Below are 27,428 nucleotides of genomic sequence, written 5' to 3'. Positions count from 1 at the left end.
AGGCAAAAAGTAGCTGATTAGCAGGTTGATGTCAGCTTGGAGTAGGCACTAGTTTAGTGCCTCAGGGATCTACTCTTGGACATTTACTATTCCATTTATATTTATTAGTCATATTTACTATATTATATATTTAAATATTATTTACTAGATATATTTATTATATTCATTGTATTTATATATTCATATACTAGTTATATTTATTATTTCCATAATGTTTATTAGTGAATTAGATAAAGGCGTAGGTAGCATGCTTATCAAATATATAGCACTGGCAGAGGAATTTGACACAAAGCTGGGAGGGGAAACTAATAAGATAGATAAGCCATGATTCAAAAGATCTTAACAGGCTAGAAATTTGAGCTCAGTCTAATAAAATGAAACTTAATAGGAAGAAATGCAAAGTTCTGAATTAAAAAATAGAACATGTATTGGATAAGACTGGCATGGTGAGAAATTAAGTTATGTGAAAGAGATTGGAATGTTTCAGTTGACCTGTAATCTTAGTATTAGTCAACAGTGTTGACCCAGAAGCTAAAAAAAAAAAACAGCAAATACTATGCTAGGCTACATTAGGAAAGTCATAGTGTCTAGGTGTATAGCCTCGCTATACACTGCCTTGGTTATACCATATCTTGAGTATTGTGTTCAGATCTGGATGATACCTTTTGGGAAAGATATTGAGAAGCTATGTCCAGAAAAGAGTTACCAGGATGGTAAAAGGACTAGAGAACATGCCATATGGGGATTAGTTGAAGTTGTTTTAGCCAGAGAAGAGAAGACTCAAAGGGACATGCTAGTTATCATAGATTTAAAGGGCTGTAACATGGAAGAGGGATTACACTTGTTCTATTTCTCCTCAGAAGACTGAACAAGTATTAGGTGTAAAGTGCAAAGATTTCATCTTGATGTAAGGAAATCTTCCTAACAGTTAGAGCCAATGCAGAGTGACTTTGGCTGGCTTGGGAGGGAAGAGGTTCTAGATTGCTTGGTGATAAATAACTCTTTTCCTGGGTGTGGTATGGATTAAATAGCCTCCAATGCCCTTTCCAGATTCCATGGTTCTGTGATTATGCTGTTATACCTTTAATATCAAGCCTGAGGCACATTACAGGGAGGGGAGGGTTGCCTACTCACTGTTCTGAGGAGTACACTTTTCATGTGAACAATTAAATTTGCCAAAAAAGTTAAAAACAAACAAACAAAAGAAACATCATAGAATCCTGATTTATGATTGGTTTAAGCTTGAATGACTTAATACCGGTAGATAGAATGCTAAATCCAGAGAAGGGATTTAGGTTCAAATCCCTCCTCAGATACTGGTTGTTGACCACTGGCAAATCATTTTAACTTCTGTGAGTCTCAGTTTCTTCATCTTTAAAATGGCAATAAGAATAAACACCTACTTTCAGACTTTTATAAGGATGAAATGAAAATTTCAAACTTTAACATGCTAAAAAATATCAGTTCATAAATTTTAACATGACTGCCGCATTTCATACTTGGGCAGCTAGGTGGTGCAGTGGATAGATTGCTAGGCCTGGAGTCAGGAAGACCTGAGTTCAAATGTGACCTTAGACATTTACTAGCTGGGTAAGTCACTTAATCCTGTTTGCCTCAATTTTTCTCATTTGTAAAATGAACTGGAGAAGGAAATGACAAACTACTCCAGTAGCTTTGCCAAGAAAACTCCAAATAAGGTTACAAAGACATGTATACAACTGAAATGACTGAACAACAACAAAATATTTCATACTTAGAACGTGTTCTGGGATGTTTCCTTAAGGTAAAATCAAGGACCTCTTTGACAAAGACAACATTACTGATTCTACTGTCCTGGTGCTGGTGAATGCTGTCTACTTCAAGGCCAAATGGGAAAAAAGTTTTGACTACGAAAAAACAGAAGACTCCCCTTTCTGGCTAAACAAGGTAGCAATCTCTAAATACATGTTATTCTAAAGACACAAGTCATTATGTCAGTTCTGAGAATAATATTAAATAGATATAGCATGGAATAGTGGGTAAAGTATTCACCTCAAAACCAGGAAGAACTGGGATCAAGTTTTACCTCTTATACATAGTAACTGTGTGACCTTGGGCAAGTCACCTAACTTCTTAGTATGCTGGGCCAAAGGTGTTAAACTCATACCTGGGGAAGCAAGTAAGGCCAAAAGCAGATTTAAATGTAATAGGGAAACGTTCAACAAAATAAATAAAAATACAATGCAAAATAGATAATGTTAATTTGTGGGTTTCTAAGTCAATAAGCAGCTGAAGGATCCATTTCTATTTCAGTTTTATACCTCTGCCTTAGGTAACTTTCTAAGAACATAAATTGCAGAAACAGTGCTAACCCTCACTGGGAAAGAAATTCCTTCCTTGCCCATCCCAAAGTCAATGAAGTCACAGGTTCTGTCTCTATTACTGTAGTTAAGCCCAGGTCTCATGACCTAATGGAACTTGGGAGTGAGGAAGCCCTGGGTTTAAGTCTTGTGTCTGACACTTACTGCCTGATCATGACCACGACCATTCTGTCCCTCTGAGGCTAGGCAATTCCTTAAAACCTATCCACTAAGTTGTAGATGTTTTGTGCTCTATATTAGCAAAGGGATTTTCTGCATGGATGAGATCATACATCCTTGACATACTGAACTATGGTTAAGCATGTTTTCTATAGCCCATACATAGAAATATCAAGAGCTATTAAGTACCTTTTTGTATATATGTGCAACTTTTAAATAGAATGATATTGGTAACTCAACGAAGAATGAAATATAGATGATCGATTTTACTTGTTTAATTTCCCGTTGAGTAAGTGGTAGGAGGAGGATTTGAGTTCTAATCTGTCATTATACTTACTAATGCTTAATATAATATAATATCTTTACTAATGTTTAATATCATATGGTCACTCCTGTGTACTAAAAAGCAGTGACTCACCGAGAAGGATGCACCAAAGGCCTGAATTTGGTGTAATTTAGATTAGTGAATCATTCTAACTTCAGCAAGTTTTCGATTTCCTAGAAAATATTCCCCTTTGCTTGAAGCAACCAAGAGCAAGACTGAGAATCTGTGAGAAAGGTTTGTTCTCTCTTAACCTTTCCTGTTTTTATTGACAGAACGAACAGAAAAATGTGAAAATGATGAGACAACAGAATACATTTAGAATTGGGTACATTGAGGAATTAAAGACACAGATTCTTGAGATGAACTATATCAAGGGAAAACTCAGCATGTTTGTGCTGTTGCCCCCTTTCCCTGCCGAAGACTCCACTGGATTGGAAGAGGTAAATTATTATTTTTGTCTCTCTGCTGGGTACTACCTAAAGCAATGAAATCATAGGCCAGGTAAAGCAAACAAATTAACTAAATATAGGCTTTAATAAACAGAGGAGTTTCAGAGATGGAGCAACTAGAATGGTGAGTAGTCTTGAGTCCATGCCACAAGGGGGAGCAGTTGAAAGAACTGGGGGTGCTTACCCAGGAGAAAAGAAGGCTCAGGGGGACATCATGGTAGCTGTATTCAAGAATGTGAAAGACTGTCATGTGGAAGAAGGACTAAATTTCTTCTTTCTTCACTCTAGAGGGAAGAACCAGTAGCAATGAGTGAGAGCTGCAAAGAAGCAAATTTAGCTTAATATGAAGAAAAAACTTGCTCACAATTAGAATTGTGAATGGAATTGATGAGGTACAGGCTCCGGGGAACCCCCTTGAACTCGGATTGAATTCTGGAACTTGATGAGGCATTTGCCTGAGGCCATAAGCCCTTCATTATAGCTAGGCCTAAATCTCTTACTCTTACTAGCCTAGCCCTCCATTGTCTATCTACTTTCCACCCCGGAGCCTAACAAAATATCTATATCCAAATCAACTATTACACCCTTGAACTGGCCTAGCCTTCCATTGTCTCTCATTTCCACACAGCCTCCAGCAACTTCACTTATTTACTGGAGTCAGACCTCATTGATTCCTCCTGAAGACTCTCCCCAAACTCATTACTGGAGTCTGACTTCATCTGACTCCTCCTGAAGACCCTACCAAACTCCTCTAGGCCACCCCTAGATTCCTCCCACAACCTTTCTGTATATAAGCTCCATCTTGCCTCCTTGTGTGAGAGCACCATAGATTTTTCTGGCACAGACTTGCTCTGTGTCCAATACAAGCCTATACAGATACCAAGACTCCTTAAAGAATCTATCCAATATGGAGAACTTTTAATAAACTTTACTTTTCTTTGGCTGAGAGAAGACTTGAGTTGAATTAATTCGGCAGGACCCAGTGTGTTGGTATTTTGGTGTCTCGAACACCCCTAACCCTATGGGTCATAATGACCCTCTTCATTTTTATAGTTCCCTGATTGATGACCCTCTAAAGAATGATTTAAGAGTTGGTGGTTTTGAGGTTTAGGGGTGCTTGGGACCCCGAAACAGGGACACTACAGGTCCTGCCTGAATGAATTCAACCCAAGACTTCTTTCAGTCAAAGAAAAATAAAGTTTATTAAAGATCCACCATATTGGGTAAACTCTTAAGGAATCTGAGCATTTGTGATGCTTGTATTGATAAGTGGGCCAGATAAATCTGAGCCCTTTTTATGTGGGAAAGATGGATCTTGTAAATAGAAAGACTAAGAGAGATCTAGGGATGGCCAAGTAGTATAGGGTGACTACAGGAGGGGTTTAGGGAAGGTCTTGTTACCCTTGACCTAGCCTAGCCCTCCATTGTCTGTTATCTCTACAGTAACAGATTTGGGCATAGAGATAATGAAAAGTTTGTGACTCCAAACTAATGCCAGATTAAGTGAGGAGATTCTAGGAGCCTCCCAGAGCCTATACCCTATACCTAGTCTCTCCCTCCTTGTAGGTCTTAAAACTATGGTAGGTTGGAAGACCACTTATCAAGGGTATGCAGTGGGGAGTACACATTGGATTAGCTGGTCCCCAAGTCCCTTCTAACCCTAAAATTCTGTGATTCTGTAAATTACACATATAGAAGAGACACTTGATGACTTTAATTCTTAAAGTACAATTGTACCTCAGTTGTCAGAAATGCCGTAGAAAATCATTCACCAATTAAACATATTTATCTTTAAATATCTGTCCAGCAAATTCTTTAATGAACAAGAATCTGTTGAAACTAAATGGATTTCTTCTCTGAATAGCCAAAGGGAAAATTTATACCTTCTCAAATCTTAACTTTTTTTCTCTTACAAATCAAGGGAAGGTGAACACCAAGTATGGAAACGGCCTTCTCAGAGAAGTACGCTTCAGTTTCAGTATTAGATTTATAGAGGTATCTGTATATGTGTATGAGTTTTTTGGAAGCAGATATGGAGCTGCCTGGCAACCTAGGGATAGATGGATAGATTACCAGTGGATTACCTCTCCTCTCCTTTCCCCCACTCCCTTCTCCTTTCTAGTCCCCACTGGTCATGCCCTTACCAGAGGGTATTCTGCCCAAGTAAATTTGGAAGACTGAACCTACTTAGTTATCTTGGGTTTTATTGGCTAGATTTCTTTCATAAAGACCAGGTCTTACACCCAATTCACTGGACTCTCAAGGATTGGTCAACAATAGGTCCCTGCCCAAGCACCACTTAATGGTTATTTTTTTAGCCCTCAAGTTTCAGTAAATAGTAATTGTTTCTCTTTTGGCAATCAACCTAGGATCTTCCCCTCCCAGTATGATTTTTCTTTTTCTTTTTATTAATGGGGCCATCCCTAGACTCACTTCTTAAACCGCCCATTCAATGAATGGGCATTATCTCACTCAAAGTGAGAACTCAGAAAAACCTTAGGTTAAAAAGGCCAAGGACTCCCACATTATCCTGGGCCATCTCCAGTCATCCTGATCTATATCTGGCCACTGGACCCCCCATGGCTCTGGAGAAGAAAATGAGGCTGGTGACTTTGCATAGCCCTCCCGAACTGAAATCCAATTTAATTGCCAGTCCTGTCATCTTCCTGATGTCATGGTACAAGGACAAACCACAACCATGAGACTCTCAAGAGATAGCTAAAGAATCAGGAAAGGTGTCACTACTCCAGTTGAGGACAGAAGTATTTAAGGTAACATTTTAAACCAAAAAGGAACTAATCTGGAAGAGTTTTAAAATGAAATATGCTAGGGGCGGCTAGGTGGCCCACAGTGAGCAAAGCACCTGGCCCGGAGTCAGGAGGACCCAAGTTCAGTTCCAGCCTCAAACACTTAACACCCACACATACCCACCCACACACACCCACACCCACACCCAAAACCAAAACCAAAAGCTAGCTGAGTAACCTTGTGCAAATTACTTAACCCCAATTGCCCTCCAAAAGGCAAAAAAAAAAAAATGAAATATGCTTGTTTGCAATATTCAGCATCCATGGATAGTGACCTTTTTTTTGGAAATAGACTTTTCATTACTAACACTGATTATCCTTTTTATCTTGATAGCTTGAAAAGCAGATGACTCACGAGAAGATAAAAGAATGGACCAGTCCCACTATTATGTGTGAGGAAAAGGTAGATGTCTCCTTTCCCCAATTCACCATGGAAAGCAACTTAGATCTCAACTTTATTCTCCACAAAATGGGGATCACAGATATCTTTGATGAGGCCAAGTCTGATCTTAGTGGAATTTCTTCAAGTCCCTACCTGTATTTGTCAAAAGCTGTCCACAAGACATTTGTGGAGGTTAATGAAGATGGTACCCAAGCTGCAGCTGCCACCGGAGCTGCGATTACTACAAAGTCTGCACCAACTTATGTAACATTTAATGCCAATCACCCATTTTTATTTTTCATCAGACACAACAAAACAGGCACCATCCTTTTCTATGGCAAAGTCTGCTCTCCTTGAGAATGGGTCTATTTACCTCTACTTTATGGGGCAGCAAGAAAATGGTAGCATAGCCTCTCTTTACTATACCATGGGTATTAAGGGACCTGAATTAGAGTTAATCAGTCACTTGCCCAATCCCACTAGCGCTTAACCCCCAGCTATCTGCCAGTGTCACTTCCTGTTCCTCTCCCAGAGGCTTATTCAACACAATACTATTTCTCTCTTTGCTGAAAGTTCCCCTGCCAGACCCCAGGTCTACTTATCTTCCTTGACTTCCTGATTTCCACATCAACAAAGTTCAGGAAAAAGCTTACTATCTTTCATATTTTGTTTTCCTGTATTATTAATGAACCAAGTCATCAGACTCCCTAGCCTACTCAGAAAAGGAACTGATTCTATTAAAGAACCTAGGAAAAACAGAAGCCTGGGATTAGTTAAATGGGAATTGTTTTCCCTAAGTCACATCTGCCTCTACTGGGGAGATAACAGTCCTGGGGGGCAGACATAAGGGGATATCAGCAGGAAAAATGTACTGTCTTTCTTCCTTACATCCTCTTCAGCTGCAGGGAAAAAAAATCACTCTCTATAATTAATCAATCTATCAATCTACAAGCATTTATTATGTGTCAGTCATTGTGCTAATTCCATTCAATGAACACTTATGTGACTACTATAGAAACTTAAAATAGTGCTCCAGACCACACAAATACCTAGGTTAACACTTACCAAAGACTGAAAATCAGATTTATTCTCTCCTATGTAAACAGGAGTGTGTTAAGTATGCATCCTCTTCGGAGAGAATGGAGTTGAGATTTCTCAGGATTTGAGTCATAGAAAAATCATGTTTATCCACTATAATAAAATCCTCACATTTGTAGACTGATGAATGGGGGGGGGTAATTAACCTTTCTTATCTGTCTTCCTTGCTAACATGTATCATCTATATGGATTCAAAATGTTCTTTTTAAGTAAACAAAGATATTTTGCTAACTAAAATGTCCAAATCACGTTGCCAAGTAATGAGAAAAAAATTGTTTTTTACTGAACAAAACAATAAAAATGTAAAGTACAATCCATATAACTTTTGTCTATATTATTTAAATAGTTCAGGTAGAAAGGAAGGAAATAAACATTTTTAAGTGCCTACTACATGCTAGACATTGTGCTAAGTTCTTTACAGATAGCAAATTTAATCCTCAAAATATGCTTGGGATGTAGGTGCTATTATGATCTACATTTTACAGTTGAGGAATTGAGGCACACAGAGGTTAAGTAACTTGCCCAGGGCCAAACAGCTAGGTATAAAAGATTCTAGTTTGTGGAATTGATTAATTCAATCCCAGGTATCCCAGGGAAGCTGTGGTGGCAGTTAAAGTTGTCACACTGTCAAAAGTTCAAAGAAAGGTTTCAAATGAGAATATTCATTTATACAATATAGAAAAAGAAATTCCTCCCGTGCAAAATTCTCTCGAGACCAGATACGACAAAGAGTAGTGGCACCCTTCATACTTTTGACACCTTTTTTGACTGCACAGAAACTTATTTCTAGAGAACTTTGGATGGAGGCATTAGTAGGAACCTGGCCACTTGTATGTGTTTCAGTCTGCATTAGGTTAGAGTTACACTGTAACCTTCACAGTTGTGACCTGTCATAAGGACCTGAGTTTAATTCCCAACTCTGTTACTTAGGCCTAACCTCTACCTGCCTCATTTTCCTCATCTATACATAGGAGAAGATTGGACTAGATTAGCTCTGAAGTCTCTTCTACCTGGTCTAAATCTACAATCTTCTAGCTTAAGTAGGAGTTAAAGTGTTATTCTGCCTGAAATGGGGTTGGGAGGTGGAGGGAGAAGCGGTAAGAGGAGATACATATGAGGCAAAGCAGTCCTTCAGAATCTTCCTGGTTTTATGGGAATCCAAGTTCATTCCCCTCCCCCCAGTCATTTTGGATGGGAAGACGGCCCATATCAAATCTATCTAACTGAATTTAAACCACATTTCTGTGATCCTACTTAGAATTATCACTGCTATGGCTATAAAGAAAATAATAATAAAATATAGTCTTTCTGCTCTCTGATGTCAAGCAAAATAAATGGTCTATCAGTGAGCAACAGACTATAAAATACCAGCTGATCATTATCATGTCCCCTCTCTATTGCAGTCCCTGTTTTTCTAGCCTAAAAAGCAGTAATTCCTTTAGGAATGGGGGCAGGAAAAGGGAGGGAGCCTCACTTGATCATTGTTTAGATTCTGATGGCTCTGAGTGTAAATTATCAATTGTTTCTATTTTGTCAAGAAACCCTGAAGGTCTTTGCCACCCAGAATGACTTTTTCTTTTTTTTCTTCTTCTTTTCTTGACAAGGTAGAAGAAGCCATTCTTTGCCTTATTTCTTACCTAACCTTAATCACCGTATGGGCACAGCCTCAGATAAACTGAGACCTGGGAAAAACCTCAGCTGGAAAAGGCCATGGTCTCCCACAGCATCCAGGGCCATCTCCAGTAGGCCTTATCTTTTTCTGGCCTTCTGGATATCCACAGGTCCTCTTCCAGAACCAAGGACAAACAACAGCCCCCAGGGGAGGGAGATAATTTTGGAGCAGACAAGCATTTTTAAAGATCTTGCTATGTGCTAAACACTTTACAAAAATCTCATTTGTTCCACACAACCCTGTGAGATGGGTGTTTTTCTTTTACAGTTTAGGAAACAGAGGCAGACTTGCTTAGGATCTTACAGGTACCAGTGTCTGGGGCTGGCTTAAGAGCTCAGATCTTCCTGACTCGAGGCCCTGGGCTCTATTTTTGGGGCTGCCTCAGAACTTAGACAACTGTGCATTCCAAGCCCTTAGTTTGCCCTCCTCTGGATCTTCTCTAGCTTATCAATATCTTTCCCTAAACCCTGCTGGCCAGAACTGAACACAGTACTCTGGCCACGGGGTCTGTAAAAGAAAAGCTGATGCTCTTTCTAGTCCTGGACCCTTAACGCAAATGAAGATCGAATTTCTTGGGCTGTCAAAACACACTTTATACTGAGCTTGTAGCCTCAGCTTTTCTTTTTTTTTTTTGGGGGGGGGGCTGTTATCTGTAAATATGAGTTTTTAAACATAAAGATTTTTCATTTATTTTTCTCTACTAAATTTCATCTTATTAAACTGACCCACTCATAAGGTCGGTCGAGAGTTTTTGAACCTTTACTGTTGCACCTTTGTTTCATCTGTAGACAAGCTTCAGTGGGAAGGCTAGACTTGGAGTGAGGTCGACCTGGATTTGAATCTTGACTCCAAGATCACTCCTGTGACCCTGGACAAGTAACTTAAACCGTCACAGTTTTCATATCTGCAGAAATGAGACATCTCCTTAGGCACAACACCTGGCTGCCAATCATAAGCAGATTACTAACCGCCAGACCCGCCTTCATCTTAGATAAAACCGCAGCGGGCATTCCGAGAAGTCCCTCCTCCCCCTTAGGGAACTTGCACAGGCAGCCTCTTCGCGAGAAGGCCCAGAGCCAGTTAAAGCTGGGCTCTTTGCGTGAGGCCGTACAGCGCATTCCGCGTCCTCTCCTCCCCCTCGTCGCGCGCTCTGCGGCAGCAGCCCAGGAGCTCACGCACGAGGCAGCACGAGACGCACTCCGCTGCCGCCGGGGAGCTCGCGCCCCAGCGCAGCCCTGGAAGCTCTCGGCAGCAGCCCGGGAGGGAGCAGCAGCACGGAACACTCTCCTCGCCAGGCGCTCAGCAGCAGTCCCGGAGCTCGCGCACCAGGCAGCATGAGCCGCTCCGCTCGTTCTACTCGTCAGAGGCTCAGCGGAAGGAACGCTCGGTAAAAGGACAGTTACCAGTAACCTCGCGAGAGTCGGGCGCGGGCGGGGGGGGACTGAGCAGGCGCTATGGCTGCGGCGGCGGCAGCGACGGTTGGGAACGGAGCCGTCACCCCAGCGACCAGCGGCACCCTCGCCAGCTCCTATCGCCCCTTTGAGCCCCGGGCGCTGGGGCTGAGGCCGAACTGGCGCCTGACGAGCTTCTCCGACATGAAGGGATGAGGCTGCAAAGTCCCGCAGGAGGCGCTGCTCACGCTCCTGGCGGGACTGACGCGGCCGGAGGAGCGGCCCCTGCGGGCCCCCGGCCTAGGCCTCGGCTTCGGGGACGGTGCGGCGGAGGAGGCTGCGGGGCCGGCCGCCCAGGAGCCCGGGCCGGATGCCGGGCCCTTCCTGCCGTTGGCGGCGGGCGCCAGCCCCTCCCCCCCCTCCCTAGGCATCGGAATGGATTCCTGTGTGATCCCTTTGCGACACGGAGGGCTTTCGCTCGTGCAGACCACCGACTTCTTTTACCCGTTGGTCGAAGACCCCTACATGATGGGACGGATCGCCTGTGCCAATGTGCTGAGTGATCTTTATGCCATGGGCATTACCGAATGTGATAATATGCTGATGTTACTCAGTGTCAGCCAAAAGATGAATGAAGACGAGAGAGAAAAAGTCATGCCTCTTATGATCAAAGGCTTTAGGGATGCGGCTGAGGAAGGAGGAACCTCAGTGACTGGGGGGCAGACGGTGATCAACCCCTGGATCATAATTGGAGGTGTTGCTACTGTGGTCTGTCAGCCTAATGAGTTCATCATGCCCGACAGTGCAGTTCCTGGGGATGTGCTGGTGTTGACCAAACCTTTAGGAACTCAAGTGGCAGTCAATGCCTACCAGTGGCTGGATAATCCAGAGAGGTGGAATAAAATAAAGTTGGTGGCAACTAGAGAAGATGTAGAATTAGCCTATCAGGAGGCTATGTTTAGTATGGCCACGCTGAATAGAACTGCAGCTGGATTGATGCACACTTTTAATGCTCATGCTGCCACTGATGTCACTGGCTTTGGAATCTTGGGACATGCTCAGAATCTTGCAAAGCAACAAAGAAGTCAAGTATCCTTTGTCATTCATAATCTTCCAATCATCGCTAAGATGGCTGCTATTAGTAAGGCCAGTGGGCGTTTTGGTCTTCTCCAGGGAACATCTGCAGAAACCTCTGGGGGTTTACTGATTTGTTTGCCCCGAGAGCAAGCAGCTCGCTTCTGTGCTGAAATTAAGTCTCCTAAATATGGAGAGGGTCACCAAGCATGGATTATTGGCATTGTGGAAAAAGGAAACCAGACGGCCCGCATCATCGACAAACCAGGGATTATTGAAGTCATACCACGTGGCAGAACAACGTTTTTTTGGAACTTATAGACTTGGACACAATCATGGATCGTTTAAAGGACTACTTATTGATTTGGGGAAGGGGAAATTTCCAAAGAAACTTGTTTGAATGGTAAAGTTGCCCTCTTTGGGTGACTTTCTTTAATGAGCCAGTTAAGGAAACAGCTGCTTTTGTGCTATTTCAGTGTCATAAATTATATTTTAGATGTTTTCTACTCTCTTCTATAGTAGAGAAGCAGAATAATTTTATTTCCCCTTCCAGCAGCAAGATGAAGCTGTTAAAGTTTGAGAATTTTTCTTGAACTATGTGATTAGAGAGATTGCTTGGTTGATTATATTCATACATAGGAAATTAGATTATTTATTGACGGTGAAAGACACATCAGAAAGAACTTAGATCATAAGCAAATAAGCCTGGAACAAAAACTTTGAAACTTGTAACGGTATTATCTGGAATTATTTATTGGATTTTTTTTCCCTTCAAGTGTTGGCTCTTCCCCACCCTGGCCAAGAAGTGAGCAGCTTGTCCAAAGGTTGGGAAGTAATGACCTGAAGCCATTCTGCTAACCTTGCCTTGTCTCTATTTATGATGCCTCTCCCATAAAACCCTATTAAGGGGCTGGAAGAGGCTGAGCAAAACCTCAGAGCCTAGGCTTTGGTGTCTCTAAAATGTATAATCTTAAGTTGTCAATTCCTGGTCACTCAACTAATAAAGTTAATTTTTAGATCTCAATAAATAAACAAATAAAATCTAGATAAATTGTATTCTTAGCTTTCCTCTTATCTGTCAGTGTAGCAACACTTATCAAAAAAGGAAAAGAGGTAGTCTGGCATGACCTGTTCCTTGCCATGCTAGTTTGCTATGAGCACTGCAGTCTTTTCTAGATACTCATGAATGATTTATTTTCTAATACGTTTTATTATTTTGATAGGGATCAAAGTTAATCTCTCTGGCCTGTATAGTTTCCTTTGTTGAAAATCAGTACAGCTTTACCCTTCTCGAAGTCTGGGGCACTTCTATTCTGGAAAGAGTCCTAGACATAGAAGAGATCTGTTTTCAAATCCTTCCTCTGACAACAGTTATGTGATCATGGGCAACTCATGTAATCTCTCTGAACTTGTTTCCTCAAATATAATTGTATTTACCTCACAGGGTTGTTATGAGGTACAAATGAAATAATGCATGTAAAGTGCTTTACAAATGTTAAAAGAAATATATAAATATTAACTATTATTATTTCAAATATTATAGACAGTGTTTTAGCAATCACATCCTCCAAGTCTTTTTAAGCGAAGTATCCTGGAAAGTATTCATGTGGGCCTAGTCATTTGAATTTATTCAGTCATGAGTTCTCTATATATTCTTGCTTATCTTGTGTTTCTGTTATCTGTTTTCTACTTTTGTTGTGTTCTTTCCAGTCCAAAGACTATTCTGTTTGGAAGAGAAATAAAGAATTGAGTAATTTGCCAAGGATCAAATGAGATAACCTATGTAAAGCACTTTATAAACCTTAGAGTGCTATATGTTTATTATTGTTATCTTTACTTGTTATCATAGCTTTATCCATTTTAGTCAGTAATACTATCCTATCTTTTATTCTTCTCTTTTTACCAATATAAGCTAAAGACATCTTTTTTTGTTGTAAAGTTATTCCTGGCCAGCCTCAGTTTTTTCTGAACTTGAGTGCTTTTTAACACAGTACCATACTATGCTTTTATATTTGCCCTCATTTACCTAACCTTCCTTCAGTCTTCTGCCTTTTAAAAATCAGAGTTGGTTAATGTGTTCCTTGTGTATCTACAAGAGACTTTTTAGGCAGTCACCTTTTCTTTCTCAATGTTGCTTCTTTTTACATTTTCAGAATTTCATCCTTGAGCCTTCTATCCCTCCTGGACTGATTGTTTTGTAAAATTTTACTCCATGGGATACTTTCTCTGAACTGTGAAATCTGTTATTCACCTATCTCAGAGTGCCTGCTAATTTTTCATAAACTTTAAGATGGAATGGTCACTTCTCTTCTAGGTTGCTATCATTTTTACTTCAGTAGCCAATTTCTCTTTGTTAGTGAGAATCAGCTCTAGAATATAGCTCACCTTGTCGCTTCCATTACCTTTTGAAGGATAAAGTTATAAAGGCAAGCCAAAAAATTACTGGCTGCTCTGCTTTGGGCAGAGAAAGCTGTAGATATCTGGGTAATTGTAGTTTGCTATCACTACTGTATCAAGCGTCTTTGTTAAGGTTTTTAAAAAGATCTATTTTTTAAAAGATCTCTGCTCCTTTTTAATGTGTGAATCATAACAATATTCTCTTCCTCTTTCAGCTGGTTTTTACTCAATTTCTTTTTCACCATGCTTCCCCTTCTGACTCCTGGATTTTCTCACTAAACATTTTCTTAATTAGCTATTTTCTATTCCCCTTTTAATCTTTTATATAAAGCACATCTCCTTCCAGAGTAATTTTCTAGACATGGACCCCATCTCAAGTCTCAGTCACACCTGTTAAGGTTAAATTTGTTTCCTTGAATTTAGATCTCTAGGATACCTTTCCCCCCCCTATTTTGTAGGTACACTCTGTATTATCTAGTTTGGTAGTTATAAATAAGCAAGTTTCTTCTTTTCATTTTGAAGTGAATTTTTTTTTTTAATTAGATATGAAAGACTCTAGGCAAATAAGTAGGTTCCCATACTGTGTCTCACAGATTTGTGCTTGACCTTGTTTGGCATAATGTTTTTATCAATAATTTGGATTTTTTTAACCATCCTTTTTAGGTACATTCCATTAGGTAGTGATCATCATTCTGTATGTATCTTAAGCTATGGTTCAGAAATACAAAACTTTTCTTAAATATCATCTTAACTATCTACTTCCCAAACCTTTTCAGAAGCCCTTTCCTTTTAATCATCAATAGTGATTAAAATGTCACCTGTACTGCTAAGGTCCTTATTATTTTGCTCATGCTTTTCTAGATGCCTCTGGCAGTATTGTTTGTTCCTGGGTGAATCAACAGAAATTGTTTGGTAGTAGCTATCAAGATTGATAATTCTTGTCAGGTTCTCAAAATCTAGGATACATGCCATAGGAATACAACAGAACTCTATTGTTAGTGTCAGGTTGACAGTTAAAAAGTCAAGGAAGACAAGGCAAGTAGTGGTAGCAGGTGACTCTGCTGGATACTAAAATAACTACCACTACTTGCCTCTCTTCCTTGACTTGTAATAAATGGTTTTTCTCCTGATGGGATCTACAGATTCCCATCCTTATTCCTTTGAGAAGAAACAGACTCCTTTCTCCTTTAAGAAGATAGTTCTCCACTGAAAAAGGCTTTATATTTGTTATTTAACTACACGTGTTCAGTGGTCCTTTTTCCCCTGTCTCTTTGTCACATTCTTCTAATTTCCAGTGTCTTGGCCACCTATGATCATTTTTCTCTTTGTTTTTAATATTTTTAAAAGTAACTTCATTCTACCTACAACTTTATAGGAGGACAGGTATTCCTCAAACTCTTTTACCTTTTTTGAGGAGGGACAGGAATTGATAGTTGCTTCTGATCCACCAAGAATCTTAAAACTCTAGGTGCAGACAGATTAGACTCAAATCTTAAAACATTTCTCATTTTGGCTTGTGTCCTCATGTAGGGTATCTTCTGAGGACATCAGAATCTTAACTCATGCCTCAGTATCTACAACAGGGGAAGAGGATTGTAAGCCCTAATACAAAGACTTAGGACATTGAATACAGGCAAACTTTATAGAAAACATAAATTAAAAAGGAGTTACATCTGAACCCATAATTGGTCAACACAACTTTCCCCTTCCAGTGGGTCTTCAACTTTTAACAGAAACTTATCCAGACTTGTACTTAAGGTTGAAACCTTCCTACAAGAATAAAGGGTTAAATGTCTCCATCTGGAGAGCCTCATCTTGTGAGGAACTTTATAACTTTCTAGACTTGTTTGCTGCTTTCTTCCTTCCCATAGAGTTGACCTCAAACATTTATAGTCTGCTTGACTCACAGTATAATTGAAGGGCAAGGTCTGTTTGTTTCACATCATATCTCTTCCTTGTTGCTTCTTGGCTCTTTGTTTCAGCATCTCTCCTTCATGGTTCTTAAGGAACTATGTTTCTCTGATGTTGCCACTTCACTCTTGCCATCTCTGGAGTATAAAAATTCCAGGGTGCTTATGTAGATCTGCAGTTTTCCCACCAGTAAATGATCTAAGGCTGCCTTCTATGTAATCTCCTTCCTGTTATCAGAGTCTCTTGAACAGGAAGTCTGTAAGCTTTAAAAAAATTCTTTTGGTGTTTGATAACCATTTCAATATAATTGGTTTCCATTGTAGTCTTACCTATTTTAGGCACACATGAAAGAGGGTGAAGAATTATTGCTCTAGAAGCTCTTTTTTCAGTTGCTAAATCCAAGTGAATAAGCTCCAGTATCAAGGCTGGCCACAAAATCTGTCCTCTCCAAATGTGGTTTTAGTGAGCCATGAAGTATTCAGGATAATCTGAAGTTATTAATGACATAACAAAGGCCTCATCCCTCTTAACCTTGTTACAGGGAACTTACTTGGACAAGAAGTAAATCCTGTAAAGGAAATTTTAACCTGTCTTATGTCTTAACTACCCCTTTCATTCCCATCCAATACCACCCACCCTGTGCACTCAATTATAATTTTTCATTTTCAAAAAGTTACCCCACCTGCAGCCCCAATACTGGGTATTTCTCTGGTGACTTGGGAAGACTCCAGAGTATGTGTCATCTCACTCATCACAGCTACATTTGTCCTATTCAATATCTTCCCCAGAAATATATATTACCCTAATAATTTATAGCAGTATATAGTCCTATCACAATACTTAAGTGTTTCCTAAATCAAGAACCCTTTGTGTACGTTCAGTTCTACCATAACTGGGCAGCCATGTTGGTTACGTTTACTCCTAATGCTTGACCCTTCAGACCTAGGATTGCCTTGATGCTTGCAAGAGTCATTTAGTCATTGCTGATAACAAAATACTGAGACCCAAGACAGAAAAATTAAAAGACTTTTTTTCCTAGAAGGGACTTTACAAATATAACCTGTGTGGGCTCAGAGTCTTCAGTCATGTTACATACAATTGAAATTCACTGTACAGAGATTTAAATTCCTAAACAATTCCTCTTGTGTTCTTTGTTACCATTTCAGAGAATGACGCCATTCTCTTGCTTGGTTTTATTTCTTTTATCTAGGCCATTCTACTTCCCCTCTTAGTATTGGTTTTGAACTTTGAACTTTCCTTTAGTGCCCCCTTTTTCTAGGAGAGTAGTAGTGTCTTTTCTTGTCTTCAGTTTGGGCATATACCCTCTGTCTGCCTTAAGGATTCTGGTTTACTGGTATGACTTTAATAAACATTTATTCACTACCAGCTAGGTGGCATAGTGGATAGAGTGTGAGGCCTGAAGTTAGGATCTTCCCAAGTTCAAATCTGGCCTCAGACACTTCCTAGCTAGTGACTGGGTAAGTCACTTAACCCTGTTTGCCTCAGTTTTCTCATCTCTAAAATGAGCTGGAGAAGGAAATGGCAAACTACTCCAGTACCTTTGCCAAGAAAACGCAAATGGGGTCATCAAGAGTTGGACACACCTGAAAATGACTGAACAACAAGTACCTGCTACGTTCATGGATATGGGTATGGAGACAAAAATGAAATAATCTTTGCTCAGAAGGAGTGTACATTTTACTGGAAGAACTTGGCATCTACACAAATACCTAAATACAGGATAATTTCAGGAGAGAGGAAGCACTAACAATTTGGGGTATTAAGAAGGGATTTGCCTAGAAGATAGCAAGTGAGTTGAACCTTAAATGAAGCTAAAGACTCCAACAGGCATAGGTTAGGAATGAGTATATTCTAGGCATCATAGGGGACAGCTTTTTGTTGTTTTTAATTCTCAATTCTCTCCTTCCTATTCTCTACCTATTGAGAAGGCAAGAAACACAAAACCCATTACAAATAGGTATAGTCATATATAACAAATTTCTGTATTAGAAGTGTCCAAAAAAAAAGAAAAAGAAAATATGCTGTAATTTGCACTCAGAGCTCTTTATCTGGAGGTAGATAGAATGTTTCTTTGTGAATCCATTGGTGCTGTCCTTGGTTATTGTTTTGATCAGAGTTCCTAAGTCTTTCAAAGTTAATTTTATTGTTCCTTTGCATAAATTATTTTATTTCTGCTCCCTTCTTTGCATTAGTTCATACAAGTCTTCCCAGGTTTTTCTGAAACCTTTTCATAATTTCTCATAGCACAATAGTATTCAGTCACATTCATGTAATTTGTTCAACCATTCCCTAGTTGATGGCCATCTCCTCAGTTTCCATTTCTTTGCTATCACAAAAGAGCTGCTATATCAATATATTTGTATATATGAACCCCTTTCCACTTTCATATTTTTGGTAGTGGTGGGACAGGATTTGTAAAGGCATGGAGATACTGAATTTGGGGACCAGCTAGTAGGCTGGTTTAGCTGGAACATAGTGAATGAAAAGAGGAACAATGTGAAATAAAGCTGGAGAGAGAAATGAGAGATAGATTACTGTAGAGCGTTTTAAATGCTAGGTTGAATATTTTAGGGACAACAGGGAAGCACTGAAGATTTTCAAAAGAATGACATGGCTAAACTTTTGGGATTTTAATTTGGAAACTTTGTGAAAAACAGGAGAAGGGAGAAACTAGAAACTGAAAGTCCAATTAGGAAGCTATTACAGTAGTCCAAGTGGGCGGCAAGAAAAACCTAGGTTAGGGTAGTGACCTTATCAGTGGAGAGAAGAGGACAGAAATGAGAGATGTTGAACAGGTAGTAGCATAACTGGATATGGGGTCTGGGGTGAAGAAGAGTGTTGAACTGTTAGCTGACTCTGAGGTTGAGGATTAAAGAGAGGTCTTCAAGCAGTGTCTGAATGCCTACTTGTCAGGTTTGTAGAGTATCAATCACATTTATGTTCACATATGGATTGGAATAGATGACCTCTAAAATCTCCCAATGCTGAGATTCTTTGATTGAACCTGGGTGATTAGAAGGCAAGAAACAGAAACAGTTAAGTTTGAAGTTGGGGTGAGTTTAGGGGATAAGACAATGATTTCTGTTTTGGAAAGAAGGAATTTGAGTTGCCAATGAAATCTCAAGGTTGGATGGTGTTATGGGATTGAAATAGAGAGAGTAGGACTGAATATGTAGGTTGGAAGCCATCTACATAGAGGTAACTGAGTCTGTGGGAGCTAAATGAGATAACTAAGAGAGTATAGAGAGAGAACAGAAGATCAGGACAGGGCCTTAGGGGACTTCCCAAAGGGAGATGGATGATGATCCAGCAAAGGAGACTGAGAGGGAATATTGAAGTAGGATGAAGGCCAAGAAAGAGAAGTCTCACAGAAGCCAAGGGAGGAGAATATCCAGGAGTGGATAGTCTACAGTGTCAAAATTAACTAGTAAAATACAATGAGGACTGAGAAAAGGCCCTTGAATTTAAGTGATCATTAGTACCTTGGAGAGAACAATTTTATTTAAGTGGTAGGGTTAGACACATTCAAGAGTTGAGGAATAGAAAGTGAAGAAATGGAAGCAATACAGAATGGGGTAAACTGTCTCATATAGAAGAGGCAAAGGAAGATGGAGGGGAAGAATAGGAAGGCAAAAGGGAATGGGTCAACCTTATTCTCATTGAATTTGGCTCAGGGAGGGAATGACATACACACTAAATAAGATATCTCACCCTACAGGAGAGTAGGGGGGAAGGGGATGAGAGGGGGATAACGGAAGGGAGAGCAGGCTCAGGGGGAGGGAAGTTGGAAGCATCCACTTTTGAAAAGGGACCGGACCAAAGTAGAGAAAAGCACAAGTGGGAGGTGGGATAGGAGGGAGGGAAATATAGTCAGTCTTTTACAATATATCTACTATGGTAATGTTTTGCATTAGCTACACATGTACAACCTATACTGAATTTCTTATCTTCCCAGTAAGGGTGGGTGACAAGGGAGGAAGGGAATGAATCAAATATTAAAAAAATATATATATATATATTTTTTAAATTTAAATGCTTTATTAACTGCTGATTTACATCATTCGTTTCCGCCAGAGTTTGAGTTACAAATTTTCTCCCCGTTTTTCCCCCACCCATCCCCCCAAAACAGCAGTCCCACAGGATATCCCCACCTCCAATCTGCTCACTCCCATATTTTCTCCCATACCCGTTTCAACTTTTCCAGTGGATCTCTATGCCTCAGTGCCTGTATATCTTTTTTCTTAATTACATGTAAGATGGTATTAATAATAGTATACACACACACACACATATATTTGAATATTTGATTTTAAAACTTTCAATTCCAGATTCATTCCCTTCCCCACCCCCTGCCACCCACCCCCACTGGGGGGACAAGCAGTTCAGTATAGGTTGTACATGTGTGGCTAATGCAAAACAATAACATAGTAAATGTATTGTAAAAGACTGACTATTTTTCCCTCCCTCCTATCCCACCTCCCACTTGTTCTATTCTCTACTTTGATCCTGTCCCTTTTCAAAAGTGGGTGCTTCCAACTTCCCTCCCCCCCAGCCTGCCCTCCCTTCCATCATCCCCCCTCACATCCCCTTCCCCCCCTATTCTCCTGGAGGGTGAGATCCCCTATTTAGTGTGTATTTCCCTCCCTCCTCAAGCCAGATTCAATAGGAATAAGGTTGACCCATTCCCTTTTGCCTTCCTATTCTTCCCCTCCATTGTAACCATTTTCCCTTGCCTCTTCTGTATGAGATAGTTTGCCCCACTCTGTCTCTCCCCATCTCCTCTCATTATATTCCTCTCACCTCTTAATTTCACCTTTTAAGTATCATCCCTTCCTGTTAAATTGGTCCCGTGCCCTCTATCTATGTATACCTGTAAACATATATGCACACATTCACATATGTATTCATATGCCCGCATACCCTCATATATTTCTAATCCCTTCGACTACTGAGAAAAGTTTCATAGGTTACAATTATTGTTTTTCCATGTAGAAATGTTAATAGTTCAACTTTGGCCAGGTGGCTCAGCGAGCAAGAGCACCGGCCCCAGTGCCGGGACGACCCGGATCAAATCCGGGCCCAGACACCCAGCACCACACCCAGAAACAACAACTGGCTATGCAACCCCGAGCAAGCCACTCAACCCCGATTGCTTAAAAAAAAAATAGTTCAACTTTGATAAGTTCCTTATGATTTCTTTTCCCTGTTTACCTTCTCATGCTTCTCTTGCTTCTTGTATCTGAATGTCAAATTTTCTATTCAACTCTGGTTTTTTCAGCAAGAATGCTTGAAAGTCCTGTATTCCACTGAATGACCATATTTTCCCCTGAAACATGATACTCAGTTTTGCTGGGTGGGTGACTCTTGGTTTTAATCCCAGCTCCCTTGACCATATCACATTCCAGGCCCTTCGATCCCTCAGTGTAGAAGCTGCCAGATCCTGGGTTATCCTGATTGTGTTTCCACAATATTCAAATTGTTTCTTCCTGGCTGCTTGTAATATTCTCTCCTTAATCTGGGAATTCCGGAACCTGGCTATAATATTCCTAGGAGTTTTCTTTTTGGGATCTTTTTCAGGCGGTGATCAGTGGATTCTTTCAACCTCTATTTTGCCCTCTGGTTCTAAAACATCAGGGCAGTTTTCTTTGAGAACTTCCTGGAGGATGCTTTCCAGGCTCTTACTTTGGTCATGGCTCTCAGGCAGTCCAATAATTTTTAAATTATCTCTCCTGGATCTATTTTCCAGGTCAGTGGTTCTTCCCATGAGATATTTCACATTGCCTTCTATTCTTTCATTTGTTTGGATCTGTTTAACAGCATCTTGATTTCTCATAAAGTCATTAGCTTCCATTTGCTCCAATCTAATTCTGAAGCAATGATTCTCCTCAGTGAGCTTTTGAGATTCTTTTTCCATCTGGCAAATTCGACTTTTTAAGGCATTCTTCTCCTCATTGCCTTTTTGAGCCTCCTTTGCCATTTGAGTCAGTCTGTTTTTTAAGGTATTATTTTCTTCAGTCAGGCTGTTGACTCTCATTTCATAATTTTCTTGCATTGTTCTCATTTCTTTTCCCAATTTTTCCTCCACTTCTCTTATCTGCTTCTTAAGGTCCTCTATGGCCTGTAACCAGCTTGTATTTCCTTTGAAGCATTTGGTGCAGGAGTTCTGACTTCACTGTTTTCCTCCTGTTCCATGCCTTGCTCCTTCTTATCCCCAAAATAGGAGTGTAACGTTGGAATCTTCTGTCTGCTTTGTTTCCTTTGCCTGTTCATTTTGCCACTCAATGATTTGACTTTTGGGCTTTTTGCCACAGTAGGACTCTGCCACCAGACAGGGGAGTTTTTGTCCCAAACGCTGGGGTTTTCTCAGCTGCCTGAGGTATTAGATGGGTGTCCTCTCTGAGGTCTCCACATGCTCTGGCAAGCTGGACACACACCCCAGGACCTCCACCCTAGACTGCAATCCAGATCCAAGCAGGTTAAAGCAAGAGCGATGACCCCTCAGACTGGAGCTTGGTCTCCCTACACTCTGCAGGCCAGGAGCTGAAGCCGCCATGTGGCGCTGGCTGGCTGTGCTGGCGTCTCAGTGGTTTCTTGCTTCAGGGGTAAAAGCCACGCACTCCCACTTCCTGGGTCCCAAAGTCCAGACTGCATTGGCCTCTCACCTTGTCCTTTGCATCTATGTATTGATAAATCTGGAAACGGCCACAGCTGCTGCTGATCTGGAGTCCCTCTGGCTGGCGGCTGGTCAGGTCTGCCCTGGGGCTAAAGCCTCAGCGTGGGGCTTGGCTCGGCTCCCAGAGCGCTGCGCTGGCCGGCCGATTTCTGCCGGCCTGCTGGGCTGTCCTCAGCGGGAGGTTAGCTTCTCTGTATGATTTTGTGGGTTCCACAGCTTCAAAGTTTGTTTAGAGTCCCCTTTTTACATGGATTGGGGAGGGTGGAAGCCGGAGCCGCGGGAAGGTCGTGCTTCTACTCCGCCATCTTGGCTCCGCCCCCCCAAAATATATATATCTTTATATATATATATATACTATTATTAATACTATTTTACATATAGTTGGGAAATAAGATATATAGGTACTGGGCATAGAGATCCACCATGCCCTACTGGAAATGTCTAAGGGGGTATGGGAGAAGATATGGGAGAGAGCAGATTGGAGGAGGGGATATCCTGTGGGACTGCTATTCTGGGGCGGTGGGTAGAGGAAAAACGGAGAAAATTTGTAACTCACAATCTGGTGGAAATGAATGATGTAAATCAGAAGTTAATAAAGCATTTGAAAAATGAAAAAAAAAAGAAATGGAAGCAATAGTATTTCTAGGAACTAGATGTCAAAGGAAAAAGTGAAACAGGATGGGAGGATGAAGGTCAAATGGAAAATATTTTTTAATAGATCGGGGAGATCTCCTATTTATAGGCAGCAAATAAGACAATAGATAAAGAGAGAGTTAAGATGAGATAAACAGAAGGAAAGATATAGGGGACAAACTCTTGTATGAGACGAGAGAATATGATCAAAGGTTAAAATGAATGGAGGAAGGGAAAAGAAAATGGAAACCAAAATAAAGGAAATTTTGAGGTATAAAGTAGGAAAGAAGAAGGAGCTTGCAATGGGTAGTCTTGGTTCTTGGTAAAGCAAAAAGAGAAGTTCTTTGCTGAAAGGGAAAGGGATAGGAGATAATGTAAAGGACTTGGGAGGAGAATGTTTGAAATAGCCATCCTTGAGAGCATACTATATGGTCCATCGGGGGAGAATAGAAGAATTGCTATGAAGCAGCAAGGGCCCAGTTAAAATTAGATAAGACTATTTGATAAGGTTATGTAATTTTTCATGGAGCATAGATGTGGTAGGAAAGTCATATTGTGGAGGTAACCCAGATTTGGAATTTAACTGAGAGTGACTAGAGACAGGACAAAGGTGAAAGGAATTGAAAAGATTATATTAGTGCAGGGGTGGGGAACCTTCAACCTTGAGGCTAGGTCCTCATGTGCAACCCTTTGACTGAATCCAAACTTCACAGCACAAATCCCCTCCTCTAAGACTTGGAATCAGTCAAAGGGCCTCACTTGAGGACTTAGAGGACCACATGTGGCCTTGAGGCTGCAGGTTCCCTACCCCTGTATTAGTGTATAATTGAACTAGTTAACAATAGGATTCATTCTGAAGGGAGGGAAATGAGGCCAGGGTACAAGGTAATGAATGGGGAGAGCACTGAGAAGTGCAGGGACTGTATTTCCCAGAAGAGATAGAAAGAATAAGTCAAAAGGAAGGAGGGAAAGATAGATAGGAGATGATGATCAGAGAAAGGAATTTTAGAGTTCTGGGTCATAGCAGAATTATGGGTGATGGTGAGATCTAAGTTGTGATCATCTTTATGTGTGGCTGAGGTAGAATGAAGATATAGATTATGAACACTGAAATTTTTTTTTTTTGCTTCTTGGGGGGGCAAGGTAGGGCAATTGGGGTTAAGTGACTTTCCCAAGGTCACACGGCTAGATTTGTGTTGTGTCTGAGGCTGGATTTGAACTCAGGTCCTCCTGACTCCAGGACCGGTGCTCTATTCACTGTACCACCTAGCTGCCCCTTGAATTTTTTAAATGTTCCAATGCCAGATTTTTTTTTTAATGATTACCATTTTGTAGTATAGTTTAAGATCTGGCACAGGTAGGCTGCTTTTCTTCTAGGAATTGAATTTGATGGACTGAATCACATATATATTGATCAGCTTCCAGATCATTTGCCTTTCTTTCTCAAGGATGGGCACTACAATTCTTATTCATGAGAATACTTAAGGACTTCAAAATGTATATATGTGATTGTCTACTCAAATGCCCACCTGCTCTAAATTTCAAGATCTGTAATAAATTCAAGTTTTCTTTGATGAAGTTATTGATGCAAATCTGTCACTCACAGAGTTTCTGGGAAAACTAAGAGGTTAAGTGACTTGGAGCAATGATCGTACAGCTGATATAAATAAATAATGAACAAATGCTTAATAAATGTTTGTTGATTAATAATATATGTCAGAGGTAAGATTTGAACTCGTGTTTTCCTGACACCAAGACCAATCTTCTATCAACTCTGCCATGTTTTTCCTAATAAAATGGTTAATCTGGAGTTAGAGTTTAGTCAGACGTTGAAGATGCCAAGGCCATCCACTGCATTCTGGGCCATTGCCAGTCCTTTCAACTTTTAACCTCCCACTTGATTTTGATGACTAGAAGACTTTGTGCAACTCTGCTTCACTTAAATCCAATTAATGTGCAAGTCAAGAAATCACAAGGGATAAACAACAACAATAATAACACCAACCTGGAAGTTAGTTTCAGGATGAGTTTGGGATTATCAAAACCTTTGACACATTGTCAAGATAACTAGAAAAAACAACAAGCTCTAGGGGCAGCCAGGTAGCACAGCGAGTAAGAGTACTGGCTCCAGTGTTGGGATGACATGTGGATCCAATCCGGGCTCAGACACTTATTACCCACCCAGAAACACCTGGCTGTGTAACCTTGAGCAAGTTACTTAACCCCAGTTGCTTAAAAAAACAAAACAAAACCAACAAGCTCTTATGGATAATTATAAATGAGTAGATTAGGATGAAATCTTCACAACTACTGAATGGAACATGAAAGGCTATAGTGAAAGAAGGTCCCTTACTGTCCCTTCTCCCCTCCCCAAATATGTATGGATTAAAGGGTAATCAAGACAGGTTGGGATGGATGTGTGGATGTAATAAAATTTAAATATGGGTTTGGAAATACTGATGTGAAAAAAAGGATAGTATTAGTCTAGTTTATAGACTCAGTAATGTTAATGTGTCTTCCTAGGTGGGAGAAGAAATGACCCTTCTCTTTCCATGGGAGGATATTATCTTTATTATTATTATTACTATATGTTTACATCCTTTGTGGAATTATGGAAGGTTACTCACCTGGGGAGGAAAAGGCACCTAAGTGTGACTTAAGCTGGGAAAATAGCTGAAGTTGATAATCAGTCCTGGGAAAGTTGTGATCGTTCATTAGGCCCAGGGTGTGACCCTCATTTCTCTCCTGAGAATGGACACCTCTAATTATCTGAGATGTCTGGAAAGAGAAACTGGGATGGAGAGCCAACTGGAGGCAAGACTTTTAACACAGAAAAAAATGAGTAGATTCTTAAGTGCTCAGGAAAGCATGGTGACTGTAATGTATATGGGAAACATTAAAGATAACCACAGGGGCACTATTGTTATGAGAAATTAGGAAAGACTTCTTGCAGAAGATGGAATTTTAGATAAGACTTGAAAGAAGCTGGGTGGTGCAGTGGATAGAGCTTGGAGGACCTGAATTCAAATATGACCTCAGACACTTGACACATAATTGCTGTGTGATGCTGGGCAAGTCGCTTAACCCTGATTGCCTCAAAAAAGAAGCTAGGAAAACTTCTTAAACCCACTTAAGGAAATGGAGGAGAGGAGAGCATTGATGGCAGCCAGGAAAAATGCATGGATTCCAGAGTGCCTTGTGTGAGTAATAGCAAGGAGGCCAAATGTTCCTCGATCTCAGAGTATGTGGAAATTATAAGTAGATTGGAAAGGTAGGAAGGAGCTAGGTTAAGAAGGGCTTGAGAAACCAAATAGAGAATTTTACATTTGATCCCAGAGATAATAGGAAGAAACTGGAGTTTACTAAATGGGAAGGGCTGTATTATGATCAAAGGCATGGCTAACCAGAATGTTTTGGGCTGCTGACCTGGAAATAAGAATGTCTGAGAACAGGCTTTCTAGTGCAACTGCAATATAGATCTCTAGAAGGGCAAGGAAGTAATAGGGTTATAGAATATTGTATTTAGAGCTGGGAAGAGACCTCAATGGTCATCTATTACAACTTTCTCATTTTATACATAAGTATAGTGAGGCCCAGAAAAGTGAAGCAACTTTTATAGAAATCCCAGACTCCCTTAACAGCCAGAAAAGGAAGAGTCCATTCTCAACCAGATTCTTCAAAAAGATAGAAGAAAAAGAATTGGGATGGGTCAACTCTGTCAGCAGATTTGTAGTTAGATAATAGCTTTCGTAGGGAAAGATTTTCAAGTTCTGTATATAAATCCTCACACTTTGGGAATTTTTTTTTTAAATGGTAATTTTCCCTTTGAAACAATGTAACCCATTTGTAGAACCAGAGAATTGCTATGTAGGTAGGTTCAAAACCAAGGGACACTGAAGATTTCCAGAGGTTAACCACAGGATGGTGGTCATAGCAGAAAAGACAGTCATTACACCAGAGAGAGTAGAGGACTGATGATGTTTGACAATAGTTGCTATTTCTATCTACATGGGCTATATCTGATGGAAAGGATGGCTGTGGGAATTGCTTAAGTAAATATAATTGTGTGTAACTTT

The 27,428-nt window shown here is 40.4% G+C and overlaps 3 protein-coding genes across 3 annotated transcripts in view; all 3 read left to right on the top strand.

Moving 5' to 3' along the window:
• SERPINB12 (serpin family B member 12) overlaps nucleotides 1-7,902 on the top strand; it is a 39,806-nt gene extending 31,904 nt beyond the window's left edge. Inside the window, exons 6-8 of the mRNA XM_069100229.1 lie at nucleotides 1,784-1,926; nucleotides 3,117-3,284; nucleotides 6,435-7,902. Of these exons, the coding sequence (XP_068956330.1) occupies nucleotides 1,784-1,926; nucleotides 3,117-3,284; nucleotides 6,435-6,839 (716 nt within the window). The 3' untranslated portion in view covers nucleotides 6,840-7,902. The remainder of the gene's footprint in view (nucleotides 1-1,783; nucleotides 1,927-3,116; nucleotides 3,285-6,434) is intronic.
• LOC138170728 (serpin B4-like) overlaps nucleotides 1-27,428 on the top strand; it is a 427,261-nt gene that overhangs the window by 363,794 nt on the left and 36,039 nt on the right. The gene's annotated exons all lie outside the window — the stretch shown is intronic.
• On the top strand, nucleotides 10,707-13,487 carry LOC138170725 (selenide, water dikinase 2-like). Its single transcript, XM_069100228.1, has one exon. It carries the CDS (start codon nucleotides 10,707-10,709, stop codon nucleotides 12,036-12,038), a length of 1,332 nt encoding a protein of 443 aa, XP_068956329.1. The 3' UTR covers nucleotides 12,039-13,487.

The sequence above is a fragment of the Petaurus breviceps genome, unplaced genomic scaffold (assembly GCF_028583685.1).
Source record: "Petaurus breviceps papuanus isolate PSGF00001 unplaced genomic scaffold, PetGlider_PUasm1.0 38, whole genome shotgun sequence".
In the NCBI taxonomy this organism is placed as follows: Eukaryota; Metazoa; Chordata; class Mammalia; order Diprotodontia; family Petauridae; genus Petaurus; species Petaurus breviceps.
Note: the sequence above shows the minus strand (reverse complement) of the source record. Positions and strands in the feature narration are given on the sequence as shown.